This window comes from Cannabis sativa, chromosome 8 (genome assembly GCF_029168945.1).
Source record: "Cannabis sativa cultivar Pink pepper isolate KNU-18-1 chromosome 8, ASM2916894v1, whole genome shotgun sequence".
NCBI lineage: Eukaryota > Viridiplantae > Streptophyta > Magnoliopsida > Rosales > Cannabaceae > Cannabis > Cannabis sativa.
The window spans coordinates 10623357-10649559 of NC_083608.1; the positions used below are offsets into that span (position 1 = coordinate 10623357).

Consider the following 26203-nt stretch of genomic DNA (forward strand, 5'->3'; position numbering starts at 1 on the left):
TTTTAGGAATATGAATTAGAAAAAAATGTTAAAAAAATTTACTACAATTAAAGATATAAATTTTATATAAAATAAAAATTATTAAAATGGAGTGTCTTTAAAAAATTTTGGGCTCGTTTGGTACGCCGTATTGTATTGTGTTGTATTATATTGTATTGTATGGGCTCGTTTGGTACGCTGTATTGTAATGTATTGTATTGTATAATGTTGGATTGTGTTGTATTGTATTGTATTAGTATTATTTAATACAATATAACGTTTGGTATCGACTTTATTAATTGATTGTGTAAAGTTATAATATATTTTTAATACACTCGATCCCAACACCAACTATGAGTCCAGATTTGGGGTACCGAGTCACGAGTCTGGGTCCTGGTGCGAGTCCGGGTCCCGAGTTCGGGTCCGAGTCTAGGTCCGGGTACGGGGTCTAAGTCGGGGTCCAGGTCTGGGTCCGGGTCTAGGTCCGGGAACGGGGTCTAAGTCGGGGTCCAGGTCTGGGTCCGGGTCTAGGTCCGGGTACGGGGTGTGGGTTCGAGTTCGGGTCCAAGTTTGAGGTCCGAGCCGGGGTCCCGAGTTTGGGTTCGGGTTCGGGTCCAGGTCTAAGTCGGGGTCCAGGTCCGGAGTCCAGGTCCGAGTCGGAGATTGGTGTTGACCCCAAATTTTTAGTAAATATTATAATACAAGCTAATACGAAACATTTATTATGTATTAAATAATACAACATACATTGTATTAAAAAATTTGGTCGTAATAATTAATACAATACATTGCTTAATCCAAACATAATGTTTTTTATTATTTAATACAATACAACTTACCAATTGAGCCCTTTGGGGTGAATAAAATTTCCCATAATAGAATTTAACTTCAAATTTCTCTTGCTTGAAAGTTAATATCTTCTACAATATAAACAATGAAGAGTAAAATAGTCAACTTAGACTGCTCGTTTGGTACACTATGTCGTATTGTATTGAGTTGTATAGTATTATGTTATATTATGTTATATTAGTATAATTTAATATAATACTATGTTTAGTATTGACTTGCATTAATTACTTAAGTAAACTAATATTATCTTTATTAAAAATTCAACCCCAATCCCGACCTTGGCCTTGGACCGAGTCCGGATCCAAGTCTAGGACGGGTTCGGGTTCAAAGTCCGAGTCTGAATCTAGAGTTCAAAGCCAAGGTCCGAGTTTCTAAATATTATAACACAAACTAATACAAATTATTTGTTATGTTAAATAATTCGATTCGTATTGTATTAAAATTTATGGTCGTAATAACTAATACAATACGAAATTTTATCCAAATATAGTTTTTCTTGCTATTTAATACAATAAAACTCTTATGTGGGCCACCAAACTAGCCCTTAATCAATTGAATACTTGCACCCCAATTTATGGCAAAATATGGGAACGGAATATGAGAGGGTAGGTACAGCAAAATCCACTACTCCAACACTGCAGAAATAAGTAGCTTGTTAGTACGAATGTATTTTTAATGTAGCAAAAGCTGAATTTAAAACAAGCATACTCCATCTTAGTAGGATTCCAAGTTTGTTTTAAAATCATACCCATCTCAGTGAATTTTATATCTATCTACCCTCTTCAAACAAATATAAACAGGTCTCTAGACCGAAATAGAAAAGGCAGGATGCCAATGAATTTGACAAAATTTACCACAGACAGCAACGGTCCCTGTTTAAATTTGTTGTGAAATGTCATTGATGCTGGCTTTGGATTGCCACCAGGACCTCTGATAAACCCACTGCATCAAATTATAGTATTCAAGGTAAAACGTCTATAAGGTTCCATTAATAAGCAAAAGAAACTCAATTTAATCAAATCAAACAAAGACTTGGCACTCACTGTGGCAAGTAATGTCAACATAGGTGTATATCATTGTCAAGTTTGTATGTGATTTATGTGTGCATATATTATTACTCTTTATTCAATATGCAGTAACTATTTAACCAAAAGAAGAATAAATAAGAATACTTCTTGCACTCACATAAGTGATGCAGAGATCAACGGAGTCCTCCTAACATCATAAACGGCGATCAGACCCCTGTATAAATCATCACCCCCTTTGTACGATACAGCTAACCGCTCCCCAGAAGCATCCCATGTTATTCTATCAATCCCCTGACTGAAAGAGAAAATAAAATGAAAGTGGGACAGAAGATAAATCGCAAGATATGTCGCATATCAATGTTTGATATCTATAATCTGTAAGTGCATCGCATTACTGTACAAGACATACAAGACACTGACAAGTAACACCTAAACCTTTAAGTTTGGTCTCAAAGTTATTTTTATATAGAGGTTTCTGTGTATACATATTTATATATATAAACAAGTAAACTTATTCCCAAATTATATATTTTACCTATTTGTCAGTGATATTATCTCAGGCAGCTCAACAGGTAATAGATGTGCATCTGCATAAAACAATCATTCAGCAAGAAGATTCATCATATGGGTGCAAAATAGAAACAATATTTCACAACAGCAATAAGGAACCCGAGAGGCAGAGAGCACCATGAGAGTGATAGGAATTTCCTGTTAAATATGGATAAATGGTAGCAAAATGAGAGCTTGGTTCTCTCCCAAAGATGTATTAAACCTGACAACATACTCAACACCCTTCTCTCCTCAGTACAGCCTTTTATTCTAATAGCTACTAGTTCTAATCCCCTGTTCCTGCTCTTCCAAGCGTAGACACAAGTGAGAGGTGGCTTATCCTACACTCTAATTGATAACATATAGATTCCCCACACCATTCAAGAGGCACTGATTGATTCTCGTTGGAAAGAGGCTGTAGAAAATGAGATGAATGCCTTGGTGAAAAACAGTACTTGGACAATCACAAATCTACCTCCTGGGAAGAGATTCATGGGTCGCAAATGAGTCTTTACCAACTAAACATAAATCTGATGGTCGCATTGAGAGATTTAAAGCTTGCCTTGTTGCTAAAGGCTTCACTACTTAGTTTGACAAAATTGATTATCAAGAAAAGTTTGTACCCATTACTAAACTAAATACGGTACACGTACTGTTATCTCTTGCTGCTAATAAAAACTGGTCTCTACACCAACTCAATGTGAAATTGCATTCCTGTTATATGGACATTCCACCGATTCGCAAACTCAAAAAATCTTTATATGGCCTTAACAGTCTCCCCGAAGGTTTGTTAAATTTACCAAGTCCATTCAGAATGGCTGCTACACTCAATGTCAAACAAATCATACGTAATTCGTCTAATTCTCGTCAGATAAGAGGATATCTATCTGTTTATATGGATGAGATAATACTGATGGGTGATTATTAGGAGATGGAAAGATTAAAAGACTTCTTATCTAAGGAATTCGAGATTAAAGATCTTGGGCTGTTAGATATTTTCTTGACATGGAAATTGACCGAGCTGGTGGCATTAGGAAAAATTAATGTGCATCCTATGATGCAAAAAAGGCGTTCATTTATTTGCTTGTCCCCGGGTTAGTGTGTTTGTTGTAAGAAAAGTAGTGAAGAAGTGATACATTTGTTTTTGGGGTGTTGTCTTGCGCAAAGACTTCGGATAAAGTTGCTGAACGCCTTTGAGATCTGTAGAAAATAGTGATTCGAATTGTGTGTTGATTTCATAGAATAATACATATTTATATACAGAGTTAGGAGACTAAATATCTACTAAATATCTACTAAATATCTAACTCTCTTACAGCTAATATACACCTAATATCTAACACTCCCCCTCAAGCTGGAGCATAGATGTTAATCATGCCTGGCCTTGTTACAAAGATAATCAACCCGCACCCCATTCAAAGCCTTTGTAAAAATATCTCCTAGTTGTTCTCCGGTCTTCACATATCCTGTGGAGATCAGACCTTGTTGAATTTTCTCACGAACAAAATGACAATCAATCTCAATGTGCTTAGTTCGCTCGTGGAATACGGGATTCGAGGCAATATGAAGAGCAGCTTGATTATCACACCATAATTTTGCTGGAATAGAAGTCTTAAACCCAAATTCAGTCAAAAGCTGATAAATCCATATTACCTCACACACAGACTGGGCCATAGCTCTATATTCGATTCAAAGATCGGATCTAGATACAACATTTTGTTTCTTACTCTTCCAAGAGACCGCATTGCCCCCAACAAATACACAATATCCTCGAAGTGGATCGTCTATTCTACCTTGGAGCCTCGCCCAACTGCATCGAAAACACTCAACTGGGTATGTCCATGATCCTTGTAAACTATACCTCGTCCTGGTGCTCCTTTTAAATAACATAAAATTTGTTCTAATGCTGCCCAATGATGAATTGTTGGAGAAGACATGAACTGACTGATAACACTAACCGGAATGCAATATCCGGACGAGTCACGCTAAATAATTCAACTTTCCAACTAACCTCGCGATATTTCTCAGGATCTTCCAATGGTTTCCCATCACGTGTAAGATGCACAGCTGGATTCATTGGAGCATTGCGTGGTTTGATCCCACTTCGTCTCGCTAGGCAAATCAAGTACATACTTTCTTTCGAGACATTTAAAATACCTTGTTTACTCCGAGTAACTTCAATCCCCAAGAAATACTTCGAGCTCCCCCAAATCTTTCGTGTTAAACTCGGGTGTGAATGAAAGACTTAAGCGGATGAGATGCCTTCGCATCACTTCCAAGAATAACGATGTCATCAACATACACCACTAACAAAATGATACCAACAACGCTTGATCTTTTATAAAAACACGTAATGATCTCGACTTACTTTTCAACAAACCAAACTTCTCAACAAAACGACTAAATTTACCAAACCAAGCACGAGGGCTTTGTTTCAATCCATATAAAGATTTGCGAAGATGACAAACTCGCCCTAACTCCCCCGAGCAACAAACCCAGTGAGGTTGCTCCATATATACTTCTTCCTCAAGATCTCCATGAAGAAAAGCATTTTTAATATCAAGCCGATGCAAAGGCCAATGATGAGTAGTCGCCATGGAAATGAACAATGAATGTATGTGAGTTTAGCAACAGAGAAAAAGTATCACAATAGTCCACTCCATAGGTTCGAGCATAACCTCTGCAACAAGACGGCCTTTAAGCGAGCAACCGTGCCGTCTGATTGAATTTAACCGTGAACACCCATTTACACCCGATGGCCCGTTTTCCCGAAGGTAAATCAACCAAGACCCAAGTACCATTCGCAACCAAAGCATTCATCTCTTCTATCATTTAAAGAAGTCAACCAGATGAGACATCGCTTCTCGAACAAGCTTTAGAATGGATAGAATCAAGAGAAGCAATAAAAGAACAAGAAGAAGATGAGAGATGATTATAAGACACAAAAGAAGTAATAGGAAAAGTACATTGGCGTTTACCTTTACGTAGTGCAATGGGAAGATCATCCGAGATTTCGGATCCGATGACGAAGATGCAGCAGGTGACATGAAACAGAGGTGGAGGAGGGGGCGCCCGGTGTACACTATAAGAGGCCGAGGGAGCTGGTGGAGGTGGTAGAGGTGGTGGAGGTGGTGGAGGTGTGTACACCGTGGGGGTGACGACCGAGGCAAGGGTGGAAGGAACTGTAGACCCGCCGTAACATGTAAGCAGTGCGCATAGGATGTGACGAATAAACCAACAAATCATCATCCTCCCCCGACTAGTGTATAGTGGAAGATGAAAAATAAGGTGTATTTTCTACAAAAGTAACATCAATAGAAACAAGATATTTGTCGAGATCGTGACAATAACACCTATACCCTTTCCGAAGACGAGAATAACCAAGAAAGACACACTTTAAAGGCTCAGTGGTCTAATTTGGTGATGTATGGACGGACATCGCGAGCAAAACAAACACTACCAAACACTCGCGGAGCAACTGGAAACAATGACTTATGAGGAAAAAGAATTTTAAATGGAATTGCACCATTAAGAACAGAGGATGGCATGCGATTAATAAGAAAGCATGCCGTGGAAACCGCATCGCCCAAAAAGGTTTAGTGGACTTTCATTTGAAACAAGAGAGCACGTGCAGCTTCAAGAAGATGTCTGTTTTTACGTTCGCAACACCATTCCGAGGTGCCGTATCAACACAAGAAGTTTCATGAATCATGCCATTAGAGGTCATATAAGATCGAAATTGAGCGTACATGTACTCTTTGGCATTATCACTTCTCAAAGTACGAATAGATACATTAAATTGAGTTTGAATCTCAAAGACAAAAGCACAGTAATATAGAAAACAACTCGTAACGATTTTTCATTAAATATAACCAAGTTACACGAGAATAATCATCCACAAAAGTAACAAAATACCCGAATCCAAAGCCGAGACAAAATAGGAGAAGGACCCCAAACATCGAATGAACGAACTCAAAAGGAACACTAGCACGTTTATCGACACGTGGACTCAAACTAACACGATGATGTTTGGCAACCGACATGACTCACAATCTAACGAAGATAAACTACTATATCGGGGACACGCTCGAGCAAAGGAAGTGGATGGATGACCTAAACGACAATGAGCCTCAAAAGCTTGAAGCAACACTCGAACAAGCAATAGAGGTTGGCTAAGTGGGTCAAGAACATACAAGCCACCGCATTCATGTCCTTTACCAATAATCTTCTTCGTCACACAAGATCCCGAAACAAACAATGATCGTGAAAGAATGAGATGCAACAATTTAGATTACGAGTGAGTTGACTAACGTAAAGCAAATTAAAGGACAAATCGTGTAAATGTAAGACCGATGACAAAGATAGCATAGGTGTAGGAACAATAAGGCGTATCCAAGAACGAAGCCGTTGACCCATCACTAAGGTGACAACGTAAGTGGGACTACGAGATCGAAAAGTGGAAAAGAGACGGGAATTACTCGTCATATGATCCGTGGCACCGTAATCAATGACCCATTTTCGAGGATTTGGAAAGAAGGCATGCATTAGAAGTTACCCCGATTCAAGAATCGCAAAGGATGTAAGAAGATGAAGACTTAAGTGTTTCCCGATACCTTGAGAACTTGGCAAATTCATCAAGAAATAAGGACCGATTTGTCGATGCATCACTGTTTCTTGCAATATTGGCAGTGTTGTTGTCGATTCTTAAATTGTAACTTCCTACACTCAAACTTGGTGTGGCCTCGGTTTCTTACAATAATTGCACATGATGCTCCCTGCACTGTGTGCGGTTATCGTGTCCCGTGAATTACCTCCTTTAAATCCACTTGGAGTAGAGTTTCTTTCCTGCAAGTGCACTATTACGACTCACCAAGGCGCTATTCGGGAGGAGTTGAAGAGGTAGTCTCGTGCGAAGAACACGAGTAAACACATCTTGTAAAGAGGAGACATCGTAACCAGAGAGAACTCGTGACTTTGCGCAGTCAAATTCGATGAGAGTCCCGCAAGAAAACTCATAATAGCCATCTCGTTCTCGTTGGCGCCGTTGAACTTTTACATCGTGACTAAACTAATAGACATTAAGTTCTTCATATGTTTTCTTGAAAGCCATAAAATAATTCATAAGAGACTTATCTTGTTTCTCCGCGCGATAAAAAGCTTTGCAAACATCATATATGCGAGATATGTTGTCTTTGCCAGAATACAAAAACTCCAAGTAACCCATTAGTTCTTTAACCAATTCACAATGATTAATCAAACTAATTACCTCATTATCGATAGAATTTCGAATTTGAAGGAACAAGCGAGCATCCTCACGGAGCCATATTTTCCTTGAATCGTTTGTTTCTTCGGGAGGATCGTCACTGCTGATCATCTTTGTCAATACTCCTCAAATACAGTCGAATCGTCTTACTCCATTCCAAATAATTCGAACCAATCAACTTATGATCCGTGATTTTAGACATCACGGGAACAACATCAGAAACAACTGACTTTGAATCTAATCTTATCTCTGCCATAATCTCAAAAACAAACACAAAGGACAGAGAAAAAGAACAAAAGAACACCAAGGAATGAACACCCAAACACGAAGAAGACAAACAAACACCGAATTACAACCTAGAACAGATGCGAGTGGGCTTAGAAGAACCCCAAAGGAAGAATCTGGCAACCGTACCGCCGTCGAAGGCGCCGTCACACGCGCCTCCACGCGCCGCGTGAGCCCCACGCGCGTAAGCCTGTGCGCGCGCGAGCCCCACGCGCGAGGAATCCGAAGGACCGGACTTCGGGTTTGTAGATCTGGCACAAGTACCCCTCCTATGTGGGCGGTGAGAAAAGATGTTCACTCCAAATAGGATTTTCGAAAACAACCCTAAACTCAAACCCTAATTTTTTTTTTTTTTTTTTTTTTTTTTTCTAACCCTAATTTCGACTTCGAATTTTGAATCACAATGCTCTGATACCATGTAGAAAATAGTGATTCGAATTGTGTGTTGATTTCATAGAATAATACATATTTATATACAGAGTTAGGAGACTAAATATCTACTAAATATCTACTAAATATCTAACTCTCTTACAGCTAATATACACCTAATATCTAACAAGATCCAATGGGTAATACCCGGATCAGTCCCTCTAATGATGGTGAGCAAGGTAGGGGGTAGTAAGGGTAGATCATGTCTATGGAGGACAGCTGTTCTAGCAATCATTTGGGTTATTTGGCTTGAAAGGAATAACAGGATTTTTGAAGGAATTGAAGCTTCAGCTGAAGACTTATGGGAAAAAGTCAGATTCTGGACAGCTGTTTGGGTTTACAAAACCAAGAATTTTGAGCAGTTTTCATTCTTAGATTTGAATAGAGATTGGAGACTGTTATGCAATGTTGTTTAATAGGTCCTGATGTGTCTTATGAATGGTTGGAATGACTTTTATTTTAAATATCTTCTGATATAGCACTTGTAATCATGGTATTCCTCCGCCACAAGTGAGGTTATCTATATATAACAGGGGAGGGGTCAGTCTTAGACAAAAGCCTCTCTCTTTTTCAAAAAAAAGAACTTCATCTTTGTCTCACAACATAAGTATGTTTTAGACTCACCAAAAAAAACAGGAATGCTAGGATGCAAACTGGCCTCAACTTCGATGGATTCCAGCAAGAAAGTTGGTTCAAAAATAGACAGGACAGCAGTGGACAGAGGGAGATCAAAGCCTGTTGGATGCTTGATCTGATTATCTCATACAAAACCTGACATTGGGTTCTCGATCAGTGTTAAGCAGTACATGAATGATCCAACTGAATAACACATGGAAGTTGTTACTAGAATCCTAAGGTACCTCAAGATGAATCCTGGGAATGGTGTTCTATTCAAGAAAAGTGATAGCATTGGGCAGGAGATGTAAATAATAATAAAAGGAGTACTTCAGGATACTTTTCTTTTGTTTGGGGCAATCTAGTAACACGGAGAAGTAAGAAACAATAAGTGGTTTGTAAGAGTTCAGCTGAAGCAGAACTTAGAGCTCTAGCACTTAGTGTTTGTGAAGGGATTTGGCTGAAAAGATTATTTGGTTGAACTGAGACTCTGATAGGCCTCCACTTTTGTATATGCTACAAAGAAGACTAGGAAAGCTAAGGATGGGGTAGCAGCTGGGAATTAAATCTGCCTTACAATTCTGTTTTGTGAGAATGGTTTGGGTAGTACTGAGGTGTATGATAAGCCTCATGAGGATTAGCTATAAATATTAGTTGGTTTCTGTATGAAATGGTGTGTAACATTTTGAGTAAAACTCTTTGTAAGAAGGATCCAGGCTCTCGAATACCTGGGTTTTCTATCAATACAATTCCAATTTCCTTCCTAGCTTGCTATTTTATCATATTTTCCTACTGCATATTAATTTGCCCAAGAAAAATTCCTATCAAATTGGTATCAGAGCAGTAACTTTCCATGGGGCCAAAGAAAGATTCAATGGTAGAACTCATCGAAGAGAAAGTGAGTGAAAAGGTTTATAACCTTCGTGTGGATGCTCAAAAGGTGACTTAGGGATTGGCGAAGATGCAAGAGGAGTTTCAGGGCGTCGTCACTCAAATCGTAGCCAAACAGTTGGAACCCGTGGTGAGTCAGATCTCCCAGCTCTCTCAACTGTTTCTACCACAGGGAAAAGACATCACCAAAAGCTACATCAGCTAGAGCAAACCCGTTTCGACGTGCGACAGAGGGGAATGGATCTTTGATGGGGGAACACAGTTCTGCAAGCGTTCCAATAGCTCCCCAACAGCCATTCGTCCAACCAACAGGGACCTACCCTCCTAATACAGTGTCGACGATGGCACCGATTCAACTCAGATTGTTTTCTCCAAGACAGCCGCATGGTCCAGACTTCAGACTACCTCGAATGGAGATACCATTGTTCAATGGTGAAAATCCCAATGGATGGATCTATCGCGTTGAGCGATACTTTTTGATAACAAAGATGACGAAAACCATGATGTTGGATATTGCTATAGTGGGTCTTCACGGAGATGCTCTATCCTGGTTTCAATGGGAGAATCAGAGGCGAACCATCATGTCATAGTTCTTCGATTTCCTGAGGTACCAGTGGGATTGATTTCAGAGGAGTTTCTGTCAGTGGTTCAGTCTGATACCGTGAAAGATTACCGCGTTCGTTAGGAGGTGCTAGCCTCTCGTGTTTCTAATGTACCTGATCACATCCTAGAAGGAAATTTTATTCCTTAAGCAGGAGATTAAGGCTACTTTGCACATATTACAAACCAAAGATTTGGTCCAAATTATGGAAGAAGAGGGCCATCATTTAATGGGCCAACCTCAAAGCCTAATACAGCCAAACCTAATTAGAGCCCCATTTTCCCTACCTGACCCAGTTACAACCCATTTACTTCACGATCTTATCACTTGACAACACAAACCAGATCTCAGAGCTTCCCTTCGAATTCCATGGCCACGACGACGTCCAAGGCCAGCATCAACCGATCAACCACCACGAACTCCTTTAAGCGACTTACTGAGTAGGAATACCAAGACAAACGGTCTCGGGGGCTTTGTTTTAAATGTGCAAGAAATTCCGTTCGGAACATGAGTGTGAGCACAAGCTTCTCCAGATCACACTTACCGCCGACGAAGAGTCTGAACTTCCTGACGAAAACCCACCTCTATCAACAGATTTTCGAGCCACAGAAGAGACCTTAGCAACTCTCTCTCTCTCTAAATTCTTTAGTTGGCATATCCACCGCTCACACGATGAAGCTTGCTGGTCACATCAAAAAGCAACCAACGACGGTGCTAATCGATAGCGGAGCCACCCATAATTGTGTCAATGGAGGTGGTAACAACAATTGGATTGCCTATCACCGCAACCACCTGCTATGATATCTTATTGGGAACAAGCGAGAAAGTCCGAACATGGGGATTTGTGCGCAAGTTGAGTTGGATTGGGGCGTTGAGCAAGTCATCACTGATTTTCTTCCCCTTGAACTAGGAAGTGTAGACATCATCATGGGAATTAAGTGGTTGGAGACACTTGGGAATATGCAAGTGAATTGAAAGACAATGGTAATGAAGTTCGAAACGGCAGGAACATGGGTGACACGACAAGGTGATCCCAGTTTGTGTAAGTCTCCCATATCACTAAAGGCTATGATTCTGCAGTGGAAAAAGGAGGAGAAGGGTATTGGGTCCAATTGAATGCCATATCCAATGACGAATTAGATGATCAGTCGCCACTTCCAGAGCTTATCGTTGATCTTCTAGAGAAGTATACTGAGGTCTTCAAAATGCCACCAATCTTACCCCCCATTCGCTCTTAAGAACACGCCATCACCTTGAAACCTGGCATCGAACCCATCTCTCTTCGACCCTATAGATATGCTCAGATACAGAAGAGCGAAATAGGGTATTGGGTCCAATTGAATGCCATATTCAATGACGAATTAGATGATCAGTCGGCACTTCCAGAGCTTATCGTTGATCTTCTAGAGAAGTATACTGAGGTCTTCAAAATGCCACCAATCTTACCCCCCATTCGCTCTTAAGAACACGCCATCACCTTGAAACCTGGCATCGAACCCATCTCTCTTCGACCCTATAGATATGCTCAGATACAGAAGAGCGAAATAGAGTATATGGTCCGAGAAATGTTTCGAGTTGGAATCGTTCAACCTAGTACAAGCCCAGTTTTGCTCGTGAAGAAGAGAGATGGTAGTTGGCAATTTTGTGTGGACTACCGGGCTCTTAATTGAGAGACAATAACGGACAAGTTTCCCATTTCGGTAATTGATGAGCTTTTAGACAAGCTCCATGGAGCCGCAGTCTTCTCTAAAATTGATTTGAAATCGGGATACCACTAGATTAGAATGGCACCTCAAGATGTGGAGAAGATAGTGTTTCGCACTCATGAGGGACACTACGAGTTTTTGGTGATGCCATTTGGATTGACAAATTCGCCAGCCACTTTTCAAGTACTTATGAATGAGGTATCTCTTAATTTTTGAGGGGATTGTGCATTAGTCTTTTTTGACGACATTCACGTGTACAACCCCTCCCTTGAAGCTCACATTACTCATCTTGAGTTGGTACTGGAGCGTCTACAACATCACAAATTGTATGCAAACAGGAAGGAATGCTCTTTTGCTCAGTCTCAAATCAATTATTTTGGCCATGTGATCTCTTCCCAAGGAGTTGTTGCGAATCCGAGTAAAACTGACACCATGGTTTCTTGGTCGAGCCCTACCAACATTAAAGAATTATGAGGCTTCTTGGGACTTACGGGGTATTACCGAAAATTTGTTCAGGGCTATGGAAGTATTGCTAGACCCTTTACAGATCAGCTAAAGAAGGATGCTTTCTCTTGGTCACAAGAAACACAAGAAGCTTTCGAACAACTCAAACGAGTTGTGTTCAGTTCCCGTGTTGGCACTACCTGGTTTTACAACCCCTTTTGTATTAGAAACGGATGCTTTAGGCATGACTTAAACCCAGTCGTCCTCAGGCATCGGTCTTGGGGCTGTCCTCATGCAACATAGTCGTCCCATCGCTTATTTTTGCAAGGTTTTATCCCCTCGGGCGCACTAGAAGTCAGTTAATGAGCGAGAACTAATGGCCATTGTCTTGGCAATTCAAAAACGGCATTGATATCTCTTGGGTCACAAATTGGTAGTGCGTACGGATCAAAGGAGCCTCAAGTACTTGCTGGAGCAACATTCGGCTTCCATGGAACATCATAAAATGGCTTACAAAGATCCCCAGGCATGACTTCGAAATTCAATACAAATCAGGTCTCGAAAATAGAGCAACTGATGCTCTTTCACGTGTCAATGGGGAGGTTTCTCTTGCTGCCATTTCTGTCCCCAACTTCTTCTCTATACTAGACTTGCAAGTGCAAATCGCAGCAGATCCTATCCTCTCAGGTGACCCAAGACTTAGCCAGAGGTCAAGACAGCAGGGGATTTACCATGGTTCAAGGGTGTCTCAAGTTCAAAAGGCGGCGGGTGTTACCTGCCTCATCTCTCGTCATCCCCCTACTCCTATAAGAATATCATAGCAATAACGTTGGGGGACACTCCAGGGTGTTTAAGACATGGCTTCTGAGTTCTATTGGCAAGGAATGTAGAAGACAGTTCAGCAGTTTGTGGCATCTGCCTATCCCAACAAAATAAATATTTGGCTCAATCACCTTTATTGCAACCCCTGCCTATCCCAGAGCAGGTTTGGGAGGATGTTACTATGGATTTTATCGAAGGCCTTCCCAACTCTAATGGGTATGACTCTATTTTGGTGGTGGACTATTGTCTCACAAAGTATGGCCATTTTGTCCCACTCCGCCATCCTTATACTGCTCCTACAGTAGCCAACACTTATGTCAAGGAAATTGTCAAACTCCATGGTATCCCACGCTCAATTGTCTCTAATCAAGACAAGATTTTTCTCACTTGTTTTGGAAGGAATTATTTTGTTTGCAAGGCATTAAGCTGAAACATAGCACAGCTTACCACCCACAGTCCGATGGACAAACAGAAGTTGTCAATCATTGCTTGGAACCTCCGTTGCTTTATGAGTTTCAAACCCAATCAGACCATTCTTCTTCTGGCATGACTCCCTTCCGAACTTTATACAATCGCGACCCACCACCTCTACTCCGTTTTGAGCGTGCTAGTACCAAGGTTTCGTTGAAGTGCACTCCAAGATCGTGATTCTGTTTTGGACTTGCTGAAACAAAACCTGATTCGTGCCTAACAAAAAATGAAGGTTCAAGCAGACCGCAAGCGTTGTGATGTTCAATTCCAAGTCAAGGACATATGTGAAACTCCGCCCTTATCGCCAACGCATTGTCGCCAAACGACCCAGCGAGAAGTTGTCTCCCCCTTTTTGGACCTTTTCCCATACTTGATTTGTTAACTAAGACAAACAAAAAAAAAAAAAATTGGGAGCAAAACATTATAGTACTCATGAATCCTATTGTGCACCTTACAAAAGATGGGAACCATTTAAAGACCCTAAAAAGTATCAGGGTTGTTGGAAAGTTGAATTATCTTACTGTAACTCGTCCAGATATTGCATTCTCTATTAGTATGGTCAATCAATTTATGTCGTCTCCAACAATTCATCATTGAACAGCGTTAGAGCAAATTTTGTGTTATTAGAAATGAGCACTTGGACGAGGCATCATGTACACAGATCATGGGCACACTCATATATTGAGTGTGTCTCAGATGTAGATTGGGCAGGTTCCAAAGTAGATAGAAGATCCACTTCAGGTTACTGGATTTTTGTTGTAGGGAATTTGGTTTCTTAGAAGAGTAAAAAGCATAATGTTATGTCACGATCCAATGCACAGTCAAGATATAGAGCTATGGCACAGTCTGTGTGTGAGGTGATATGGATATATCAGCTATTAGCTGAAGTGAGACTCAAAACTTCATTGCCAGCAAGATTGTGGTGTGATAATCAAGCTGCTCTTCATATTGCTTCTAATATTGTGTTCCATGAGCGGACTAAGCACATTGAAATTGATTGTCATTTTGTTCGTGAGAAGATTCAGCAAGGTTAAGTTTCTACAAGATATGTGAAGACTGGAGAGCAACTAGGGGCCATTTTCACAAAACCTGCTAATGGGGTGCAAGTTGATTATTTTTGTAACAAGCTATGCATGATCAAGTTGATTATTAGCTGCAAAATTAGCTAGAAATTAGGCTAATCAGTTTCCTTTATTCTCTTAGTTTCCAAGGATAGATTCCCTAAGTTGTGTACAAATGTATGTTATTTCCTCAATGGAATATACAAGTGAACCATTCTCCTCACCATTGTTTACATGTACCACCAGGGTACATCAATTGGTGTCAGAACACCGACTCCAGTGAATGCAATATATGTGAATGGAGTTTCGAATTGTGTGAAGGTAGTGCATATTGTTCAAAGTGATGTCACTTGATTGAAGGAATTGGTCCACCACCACGAGTTTGAGCTTGCTGCAGCCAAACAAGATTTGTTAATTTATGGGCAATCGACGTTAATCAACTTCATCGATGGCTCTGCCATGGCACCACTGCTTTTTGATGACAAAGAAGTCAATGCTTGGACCTCTTGGGCCAATGGTGGCAACTACCATCATTCTACATTTGCCTGTACTGAGGTTCATTCAATACTTTCAACAACTTGCAATGCCTCATGGATCGATACCACCATAACGATGAGGGTGTAGTCCACTGTGGTGGAAGGAATGGTTGAAGCTCGATCCCATAATAGCCAATAATCGGCAAGGGCTCTCATTGTGCTGCCATTCCAAAACTAGTCCTCAATTGGTAGTGCATATAGTTCAAAGTGATGTCACGCGATTGAAGGAATTGGTCCACCACCACAAGTGTGAGCTTGCTACAGCCAATAGTCGACAAGGGACCCATAATAGCCAATAATCGACAAGGGACCTCGTTGTGCTGCCATTCCAAAACTAGTCCTCGATTGGTAATGCATACAGTTCAAAGTGATGTCACTCGATTGAAGGAATTGGTCCACCACCACGAGTTTCGAATTGTGTGATAGTAGTTACAGCTCAAAGTGATGTCACTCGATTGAAGGAATTGGTCCACCACAACGAGTGTGAGCTTGCTGCTGCCAAACAAGATTTGTTAATTTATGGGCAATTGACGTTAATCAACCTCATCGATGGCTCTGCCATGGCACCACTGCTTTTTGATGACGGAGAATTCGATGCTTGGACCTCTTGGGCCAATGGTGGCAACTACCATCATTCTACATATGCATGTACTGAGGTTCATTCAATACTACCAACAACTCGCAATGCCTCATGGATGGATACCACCATAACGATGAGGGTGTAGTCCACTGTGGTGGAAGAAATGGTTGAAGCTCGAAGCCATATAGCCAATAATCGGCAAGGGACCTCGTTGTGCTGCCATTCCAAAACTAATTCTCAATTGGTAGTGCTTACAGTTCAAAGTGATGTCACACGATTGAAGGAATTGGTCCACCACCACGAGTGTGAGCTTGCTGTTGCCAAACAAGATTTGTTAATTTATGGGCAATCGACGTTAATCCACTTCATCGATGGCTCTGACACGGCACCGTTGCTTTTTGATGATGGAGAAGTCAATGCTTGGACCTCTTGGGCTAATGGTGGCAACTACCATCATTCTACAATTGCTAGTACAGAGGTTCATTCAATACTACCAACAACTCGCATTGCCTCATGGAAGGATACCACTATAACGATGAGGGTGTAGTCCACTGTGGTGGAAGAAATGGTTGAAGCTCGAACCCATAATATCCAATAATTGGCAAGGGACCTTGTTGTGCTTCCATTCAAAAACTAGTCCTCAATTGGCGCGGGTGATGACTACTCGCTACTCTTAGCACATCGAAGGTAGCTAGCAGCTTACTACAATCAAACAGGTGGTTGCTCATTGTGTTCCTATCTTATTAACGATCCCTATGTGTGCAATCAAACTTGCAACAACATCCTCCACAAAAGCGAGGCACAACCTGGCAACAGTGATTCATTATCGCCACTACTACTAATGGAAACAAGCTTTTCGATTGAGATAGCGACAACCAACAAGTTTGTTAATCTCACGATTAGACGCAAAGCAATTATGGGAGAACAGTGGAGGTTAGTGAAGATGTTTTGTTTTTGGAAAATGATTTGAAGAAAAGGAACTGAAGATATCCTAGGGCTTATGCAACCCATTCTAACAATAAATTGCACACCCTCCAAGATGTACGTCTAGCAGTGAAGATGCTGCTCACGGATTTGAAGACATCGACACTGCCATTCATCAAGAAAGACACAACTAGGATCATTCTGCTGAAGCCAACGACAAATGGAGATTGATAGATTATTTCCATAAAACCCTATCACTTACCAGCAAGTTTGTTAATCTCACGATCAGACGCAAAGCGGTTATGGGAGAACGGTGGAGGGCGGTGAGGATGTTTTGTCATTGGAAAATGCTCTTGACAAAAGAACTTAGGAGGCGTTTGGTTGGGAGGAATGAAAATATAGGAATAGGAATGAGAATGGGAATGGGAATAGGAATGGAATGGAATAAAATTTAAAATGCATAAAAAAAATTGATAAAAAAATAATTAAATTTTTTTTCTTGTTACATTGGAATGGTCATTCCTTCCTTTTTAAAATGGAATAGCCATTCCACCAAAATGGTGGAAAGAGTATTCCATTGGAATGCCATTTCAATACTTTAAAATGCAACCAAACAAAGGAATTGAATGAAAATTATTTCTTTTCCATTCCATTCCATTTCATTACCTCCAACCAAACGCCACCTTAAAGATATCCTAGGGCTTATGCAACCCAATCTGGCAATGAATGCACACCTCCGAGATGTACTTTTGACGGTGAGGATGTTGCTCACAGAACTGAAGGTGTTGACAATGCCATTCATCAAAAAAGACGCAACTAGGATCATTTTGTTGAAGCCAAAGACAACCCTATCCCTTACAGCCCAGTTCATTACATCTTGTTCCAAACCCATCACATATTAGCAACAACCTTAACCCAATGGATCACGATAATGCGATGGACATATGGGACCTAGTAGGGCCCATTTAATTGTTTCTTCTCCATGTAAAGGACTCAATAGTCAGTACCCGATTTACTGGCTCATACTTGACATTCACCCTATACTAACGACGATGAGGTCACAACCCCGAGCTTGCACCTGGGTCCGGCACAAAGCAAATGGTGTGATTGTCAACAAGCAAGTTTTGACAATGGCTCTTTCTCTTAATTCATCTTTGTTGTTGGAGGGTTTCATTATGAGAGCTTGGGCACGGATTGTTGTCTCAACTCCATTAATTTTCTCTAAGTTTATTGACCTTATTTTAAGGATTCCTTTAGCTCTAAGGGACTGAAATTTTGCTGATGTTTTAGTGAAGTAACAGCGTTGGGTTTTCGACTAAGAGCAACAAACTCAACTTCTACTTTTTGAGTGTGCATCTAGGTTTGAAATGTGTTTCCAATGATGGAGACTTACAGGTTCTGATTCTGGAATTGGTGTAGCATCGTTGTGTGTTTTTCCTACTTACACTTACCACGAATCTATTCTTAACATGAAGCTAGAAGTCACTCTTTTGTGGGGCAAAAATTCGCATAATAGCATAAAGGCTTCTACACTCAGTGCCTCACTTCAGCATTAACTTGTTTTGTTTATGAAGGGAAGTCAAACAACATTACTCAATTTGTTTTTCGTTACTAGTCACCATGTTACGTTGTGGTTTCTACTCAAATTTTCTTGTTCTTTAGTTTTTCCCAAGTTTTCTTGGTGCTATTTTCTAACGCCTTGAGGACAAGGTGAAACTTGGGCAACTGGTAACATTAGACCTCATATATTGATAGGCAAATAAGAAATGAGGGTATATGGGTCGTAGGAAAAAGTATTTTTGTATTGGGTAGTTTGGTAATTTTGTGGTTAATTAGAGAATGGAGTATGAGAATGGTGAGAAAGGAATATACGTGAATTCAAGAGTGAAACCCAGCATCATGGAGAGCTCTAAATCTCTCAAATACTAGAGGAAATTGTCATTGTTTTGCCATTTTTAATAGACAATTTCAATCTGTTTTTTCTTCATTAGTTTGCTATTGCCATCTTTGTGTATTCTGATTTGTGTACCACCAACGTACATAAACTGCTTGCTTATAACTAGTCATTTTCACAAAACTTATCACACAAAATGTATTTCGTGTAAAATGCACTTTAGTGTTCATACTTATAGAAGTGCACTTAAGTTTCATACTTATAATGTATTTCGCTTAAAATGTATTTCGTGTGAAATGCACTTTAGCGTTCATACTTATAATAGAAGTGCACTTAAGTTTCAGAATCTAACTTAGTTATGTAAAACGACGGCACATATGAAACTCTTTGAATGACAGTTGTTGCTTAATTCATCACAAAAATGCTCAATTTGAAACTCTTTGAATGACAGTTGTTGCTTAATTTATCACAAAAATGCTCAACATTATCTAATAAACTTCAACAAATTCCATAATAAGTCCACAATTTAGAAACACGCTAGAAACGTAGTTTTATCTTTATTCAATTCTCAAGCTTTATTTATTAATGTGTTTCGTAGGAAGTATTGCAAGGAAATAGTATATATAGGCCTTATTTGACTGAGCTTCTGCTTTTAGCTTCTCAAGAGCTATTCCTGAGAAAGCTACTAAAACAAGCTTTTGTTAAAAGAGCTTTTTAAAGTTAAAAGCTAAAACTCATTCGTTAACCAACAAGCAACAGAAATGCTTTTGGAGCTTCAGAAGGCCAAAAGCAGCTCTTAAAAGCTTAGGCAACTAGGGACATACCAACAATTAAGCAAATCATTTGAACTTGAATTGAAAGGCCGGACACATACCCAAGGAAGGGGGCTTCGATGCAAAGTGAATTGAGCCTAGTGTTGAAGATTTAGAGAAAGCAAGAAGGATCATACGCCCATCAGGGTCCCATGTTGCTCCCTGAAATAAAAAGACACAAGTATCAACATGGAAAGAGCAAACTCTACATATTCGAAAGCAACATCAAAGACAATCAACGAAATGACAACACAACTCTAAATTAAAAGGAAAAATTATAATCTTGATTCTTTTATTTGGAAAAAATATGTATGTATGAAGTATTTTATTGATCATAGTGACAAAGTTATAGTTTAGAGTTGTTCGAGAGGGTGACTCTGCACAAGAGTTTTCTCTTAGCAAATCTCTAGCTACCCTTCCAAAGAGCCCTTTCCCTCTAATTATAGAGGGCAACTTAAGACAAAAAACACTACAACTCAACCCTTTTCAAATGAACTACAGCCACCTAGATCAATTAATAAAAGATTCTTACAAAAGGACAACTAAAATATTACTGAAATAATACAATTAGTACTAAGCCCTCCTCTTATAACCTAAGTGATGTGGGAGTCCTCCCAAGTAGCTTGATAGAATTGCTAGACCTCCTATACGATTTACTTATACTAGAAAGAGGCCAATTAGACACATGGCTCAAGGGTAATTGGGTCATTTGTGGTTGAACGGGTAGAGTTGGTTAGAGGGTATTTTGGGTACTGTTTGACCTTATAGTAGTGGGTGAAGCTATTGTGCAGAGTTTATGTGAGAATTAGTGAGTGATCTCTCTGTTTGGAGAGAGCTCCTTCTCCTTGTAAGAGACTTAGTCTCCATTGAAATATCAATAAAGCTTCAGAGTATTTTCATCCATTTTTTGCTACTGTTACTTAAAGATTACTGAAATTCTCTTCTGCTATAGTGAATTGCTTTTGTTGTTAACCGTTTGCTGTCTCAGCCCTTATCAATTGGTATCAGAGCGGGCACTCCGTGGTGAATGCCGGTATCGACGAGAATGGAATCTCGGGTAGATGGGTTATCGACTACAGTTTTTGGGGTACAAAACCAGCTCAACGATCACGGAGTGTTATTGAAGAGTCATGGGGTAGACTTGAAAGCTATGAAGGAGGTCTTGGATCGGTTGGTTACTGCCCAAGCTCGTGTGGTAGATGAGCTGGCCTCACTCCGGGAGGGGTCGACGGGAATTATGGGGTCCAATCGTCGTCTTCACGGGGGAGACGGATCTGTTGTGGGTGGTACCGGAATTAATGGTAGGAATACAGAGGTTGTTGAGCAACGTGTAGACGCTGGTGAACAACGATCGGAATTCCGCGCCCGGAAAATCGAACTCCCAGTATTTTTTTTTGAAAAAGAGAGAGGATCCTTTTGTCATTGACAGGATCCTTCCCGATAAATATTAGAAGCCTCCCTTGTGGTGGGAGAAAACCATGGTTACAATTATTAACAAAACATGACTTCTAGGCCAAAGTACACCCACTTTGCCTTAGAAAAAAAAGGATAGATACAGCCATCTACAACCCCTATACAATAGTTTTCCATTCTCTACACAAATCTAAAAAGGATAGGTCCTCAAAGTGTTTAGTTCTAAAGACCCAAGTAGCTGTCCAAAATTTAACTTGCTCCCATACCTCCTCTTCTGATTTAGTAGTCCCTTCGAAAATTCTGGCATTTCTTTCTAGCCATACGGCCCAAACTGTTGCTAATATCGCTGATTTCCATAGCTTTGTTTTGCGTTTACTTCCGATTAGCTTGGATGCTATCAAATGTGATACAGACCGTGGCATGACCCAAGACAATCCAAATTCTCCCAACACGTATCGCCATACTCTTCCAATAAATTTGCATTCGAAGAACAGGTGGCCAACACTTTCTCCGCTTCCTTTGCAACATACGCACCATCCAGGGGAGATATAAAGGAAAGGCTTCCTTTTTTGGACCTTATCGTGTACATTAACTTTTTCCAAAGCCAGAAGCCATCCGAACACTTTAACTTTAGATGGAGCACAGCTTTTCCATAGGGACTTCGTCCAATCCAAATCCCTAATTGATGGATTTGATACCATCCAGGAAAAAGCTGATTTACAAGAGAAGACACCAGAAGGATCTGGTCTCCAAATACGGCTATCCTCCGATATGCTCAACACTCTTACATGTTCCACTTTTTGCATCAGCGAGATAAGGCTTGGTAACTCTCTATCCATTAAATTCCTTCTGAATTTGAAATTCCAGCTTTCCACCCATCCACCTGGTAACCCCTCGTCAACTATCAATTCCTTTATAGGAGCGTTCCTCCTTCGAAATCACCGTTAGGTCGGGGAATGCACTAACCAGGGGGATAATCGTCAATCCAAACGTCTTCCCAAAATCGAATTCTATCCCCTCTTAGATCTTAAAATGTACCAAACCCGAAACTCGTCATACAAATACGAGATGTCTCTCCACGGACCTTTAGGAGATAGGCGACTTCCTTTCTTAGAGTCCCGAGAGGTTATCGCCCTACCATATGCTGACGATCACCTGTGCCACAATGAGTTCTTCAGGAAATCTCCACAACCATTTCATAAGCAAGCTTTTGTTTCTTAATTCTAACCTTCCAATTCCCAATCCTCCCTCGTGTCGGGGCCTACACACCTCATCCCAGCCCTTTAGATGCTCCCCACGAGGATTCACTACCTTCCCATAAAAAATCTCTCATCATTTTTTCCAATGCTTTAGTTACCGACCAGGTGCTTTAAATAGTGATAGGAAATATAAAGGAATAGAAGATAGAGCGAGGCGGAATGAGAGTCAACCTACCCTTTAGATAAGAATGCGCACTTCCATCCATCGAGTCTTTTAGCACACTTGTCCATAGCCGGTTCCCAAAAACTCCATTTCTGGCGAGCCCCCCGAAGGCGGCCGACCCAGGATATTGCAATGGCCAACTTCCTACTTCACATCCAATTCTCCTTGCAAGCCTTGAGACAATCTCCTCATCCATACATATTCCCGACAATTGGCTTTTGCTCGAGTTAATCTTTAGTCCGGATATAGCACAAAAGCACGCAACCCTCGACAACTTGTGTAACGATTGTTCATTCTCAACAAAAATATCGTATCATCTATGACGAAGGTGACTAACTTGGATTCTCTCCTTTCCTACCAAGAAAGCGGAAATATTACCGGTGCTGACAGCCTTATTCGTCATTCTCCCCAGCACATCCACAATCAGTGTAAATAGGAAGGGCGAAAGTGGATCACCTTGTCTGAGTCCTCGCGACCCGGAAAACTTTCCCCTTGGTGCTCCGTTGACGAAGACTGAGAATGATGTAGATGATATACACCACTGATCCAGTTCCTCAAAGTCTCTCCAAAGCCTGTCTTGCCAAAAACTACGTCCACGAACTCACATTCGACTCGGTCATAAGCTTTTTCAAAATCAATCTTGAAGACCAATCCCACTTCGACCTCTCTTCTATAGTCTTCTCTTGTCTCGTTAGCGGAATGAGATATCTAGTATTTGTCGACCCTCAACAAAAGCCGACTGAGTTTCAAGGATAGTCTCCCCCAACACACCCCTGAGTCGAATAGAGAGCATCTTGGCAATAATCTTGTAAACACTTGTTATCAGACTGATTGGTCTGTAATCTCTAACCCTGCAACTGCCCAGCTTCTTAGGAATTAGGCAAATAAAAGTTTCGTTGATGCTTCCCTGAATACTGCCATCTCTTTCAAACGACTTAACCACTTTCATCAAATCTTCTTTGATAACCTCCCATTGAGACTGAAACAAGGCCAAACTGAATCCATCCGGGCCCGGGGCTTTACTGCCTTCACAAGCGCCTCTCGACTTCACTCACCAATGAAACGGTCTCTGCAAGTGCCTAGCGAGTCATCCCGGTATTGCGTGCCGATCTATTCCTTCAAATGTATTACCCGCTCTTCTTTCAGAAGTATACAAACTTGAGAAAAAAGAAATTATCTCCTTGACTATTTCTTCCTTCTCCTCAATAAATGATCCATCTTCTCTTTCAATTCTGGAGATTGTGTTCCTAGATTTCCTTGCATTCAACAAATTGTGGAAGAATCTTGAATTTGCATCGCCTTCCTTCGCCCATTTACATTTTGACTTCATCCAAACACCTCTTTCTTCTTCAAAGACCAATTGCTGCCATTCTTTTTTGATTGCCCTTCTCTCCTCCATTAATGATTGATTCCACTCATCGGAGGCTTCCAAACTATCCAGAATCATCAATCTTCTTTCCAATGCAGTTTTGATCACGTGCTTGTTGCCATACGTCTTTTTACTCCATGCCTTAATGTTTCCTCTGACTTCCTTCAATTTACTCATAAACTTAGTACCCTCCCAACCGGCTCCTTCAGCCTTCTGCCACCAACTCTCGAAACTCTTAGAGAATGTGTTGTGCTCCAACCATCGATTATCAAAACGAAAGGGCTAGGTCCCCGGGATGGGGATTCGAATCAAGTACAACCGGGTTGATCCGAAACAATCCTGACCATCATCTCTTGCCTCACAAAAGTGAACGCATTACTCCAATTGTTGGTGAAGAAAAATCTGTCCAATTTGCAACAAATAGGCTTATTTCGAAAGTTCGACCAAGTAAATTTTCCATTATCCAGCTTTGGGTCCATTAGCTTCAATTCTCGCACCAATTGATCAAACATCTTCATACTCTTAGTGCAAGAATTACTATTTAGTTTCTCTTGCACCCTCCTAACCACATTAAAATCCCCTCCTAGACACCACATATCACCACAGATAGTACTTAGCCCAGCCAACTCATCCCAAAAAGCTACCCTGTCTTTATACGAACATGGACCATATACTCCAGAGAACCACCACGGTCGTCGACCTTCTGCTTCAATTAAAACTGAGATGGAAAATTCACCGGCCAATGATTCCAAAACATTGATACTTCTAGTATCCCATATCAACAACGTACCTCCTGATCTTCCTATGGCCGGCAACAGAATCCATGCTTTAAACCGGGATCTCCAAATACTACCAATGAATTTTCTGTCAACGGATGCCTTCTTCACTTCTTGTAATACCACCAAATCCGGATTCACCTTACTTAGTGTAGCTTTGATTGCCTTTCTCTTCATCTTGTCTCCACTTCCTCTAACATTCCAAGTTAAAATTCTCATAATGATCTTTTTGGAAGCCCCTCTCTTTTCTGACCTTTCTCATAATTTATGTTAAAAGTCAAGTTTTTGAGTTCTCTACTGCTCTTCCTTCCAGCTCTTGAGAGCCGACTCTTTTGATGCTCTACATTCTCTTTAAGTATTAGATTCATGCCCATTTCCGCCATGGATTCAACTAGCTCCGATTTCGAAAACAACAAAGTATTCCTCTCTTCTGGATCAACCACTTCCATTCTTTCTTGTTCCGCAACTAGCTCATGAGACTCAAAGTCACCTTTGGATCGATCCTCCTCTTGCCAAAGTTCCTTGATATGACTCAAAGTATCTTCATCTTCTTCTTCTTCATCATTTTCTTCTTCAGTTCCCGAATCATCTTCCTCCTCCGAATAGTCATCTTCTGAACTGAATTCAATAACTTCTTCCACTCTTGGGTCTTCGTCCTTATCCAACTCATCAAGATGATATTCCCCAAAAATCTGCCCACTTCCAACATCGCTGCCATAAGAAAAAAAATTTCTTTTTCTGATGTAAACTTTCAGCTTCTTTTTACTAACTGTTTCCTCCCCAAGAAGGCCTTGTTCCGTTGCTTGTAATACTGAGTTTGCAATAATTTTATCTTTAATATTGAAGTCCTCCTGGTAATAATAGCTGCATTTTTAAATTCTTCTCTTCTCTTCGGTCTGACTGCCTTGAGGATGCCTTCAAAAATTAAATTTATTTTATTCAGGGCAGCTGTTGTTTGACAGAATGAGGGTACCCGATCATCCTTTTGGTCCAATAAAATAGTATATGGGCCCACATGTTTATACTTAAGATGGCCCATGTCACTTCTCAGCATCTCCACACCCACTGAAGGGCCAAATTTCACAACCGGCCCACTTAAATTCTGGTCCAACTTGACTTTTGACCCCTCACACTCCAAGTAATTAATTTTGGGCCTCTCCCCTTCATAAACTCGGCCCACCTTTAAAAAATTACTTTCCTGGCCCATTTTATTAACAATATTTTCTTCAAAACTCTGCCACATGTACTTTAAGTTGATAAAGGTACTAGGTATTAAAGATGATCTCACACGTGGCCCTTCTAGATCCCTCATCAGCCGCCTAAACACTTTTTGAATAAATATCACATCCCTAGATTTCTGAGATTTCATTTTGGAAATTCCAACCGCCTCCATACCATTAATTTGCGCGTGTACATCAGTATCGATAACCACAAAATCCTCTCTGCCCGTTGAGACCTTCCCTGTCAGAGCACCGATCACCATA

General features: G+C 40.5%; 1 protein-coding gene across 1 annotated transcript in view; it reads right to left on the minus strand.

Moving 5' to 3' along the window:
• Positions 1-1056: 1056 nt before the first annotated feature.
• The window catches only part of LOC115699511 (aladin), a 49957-nt gene continuing 24810 nt past the window's right edge, over positions 1057-26203 (minus strand). The window contains exons 10-14 of the mRNA XM_061102377.1: positions 19802-19901; positions 2392-2443; positions 2014-2151; positions 1683-1770; positions 1057-1463 (exon numbers count right to left, since the gene is read on the minus strand). Coding sequence (XP_060958360.1) covers positions 1401-1463; positions 1683-1770; positions 2014-2151; positions 2392-2443; positions 19802-19901 — 441 coding nt within the window. The 3' untranslated portion in view covers positions 1057-1400. The remainder of the gene's footprint in view (positions 1464-1682; positions 1771-2013; positions 2152-2391; positions 2444-19801; positions 19902-26203) is intronic.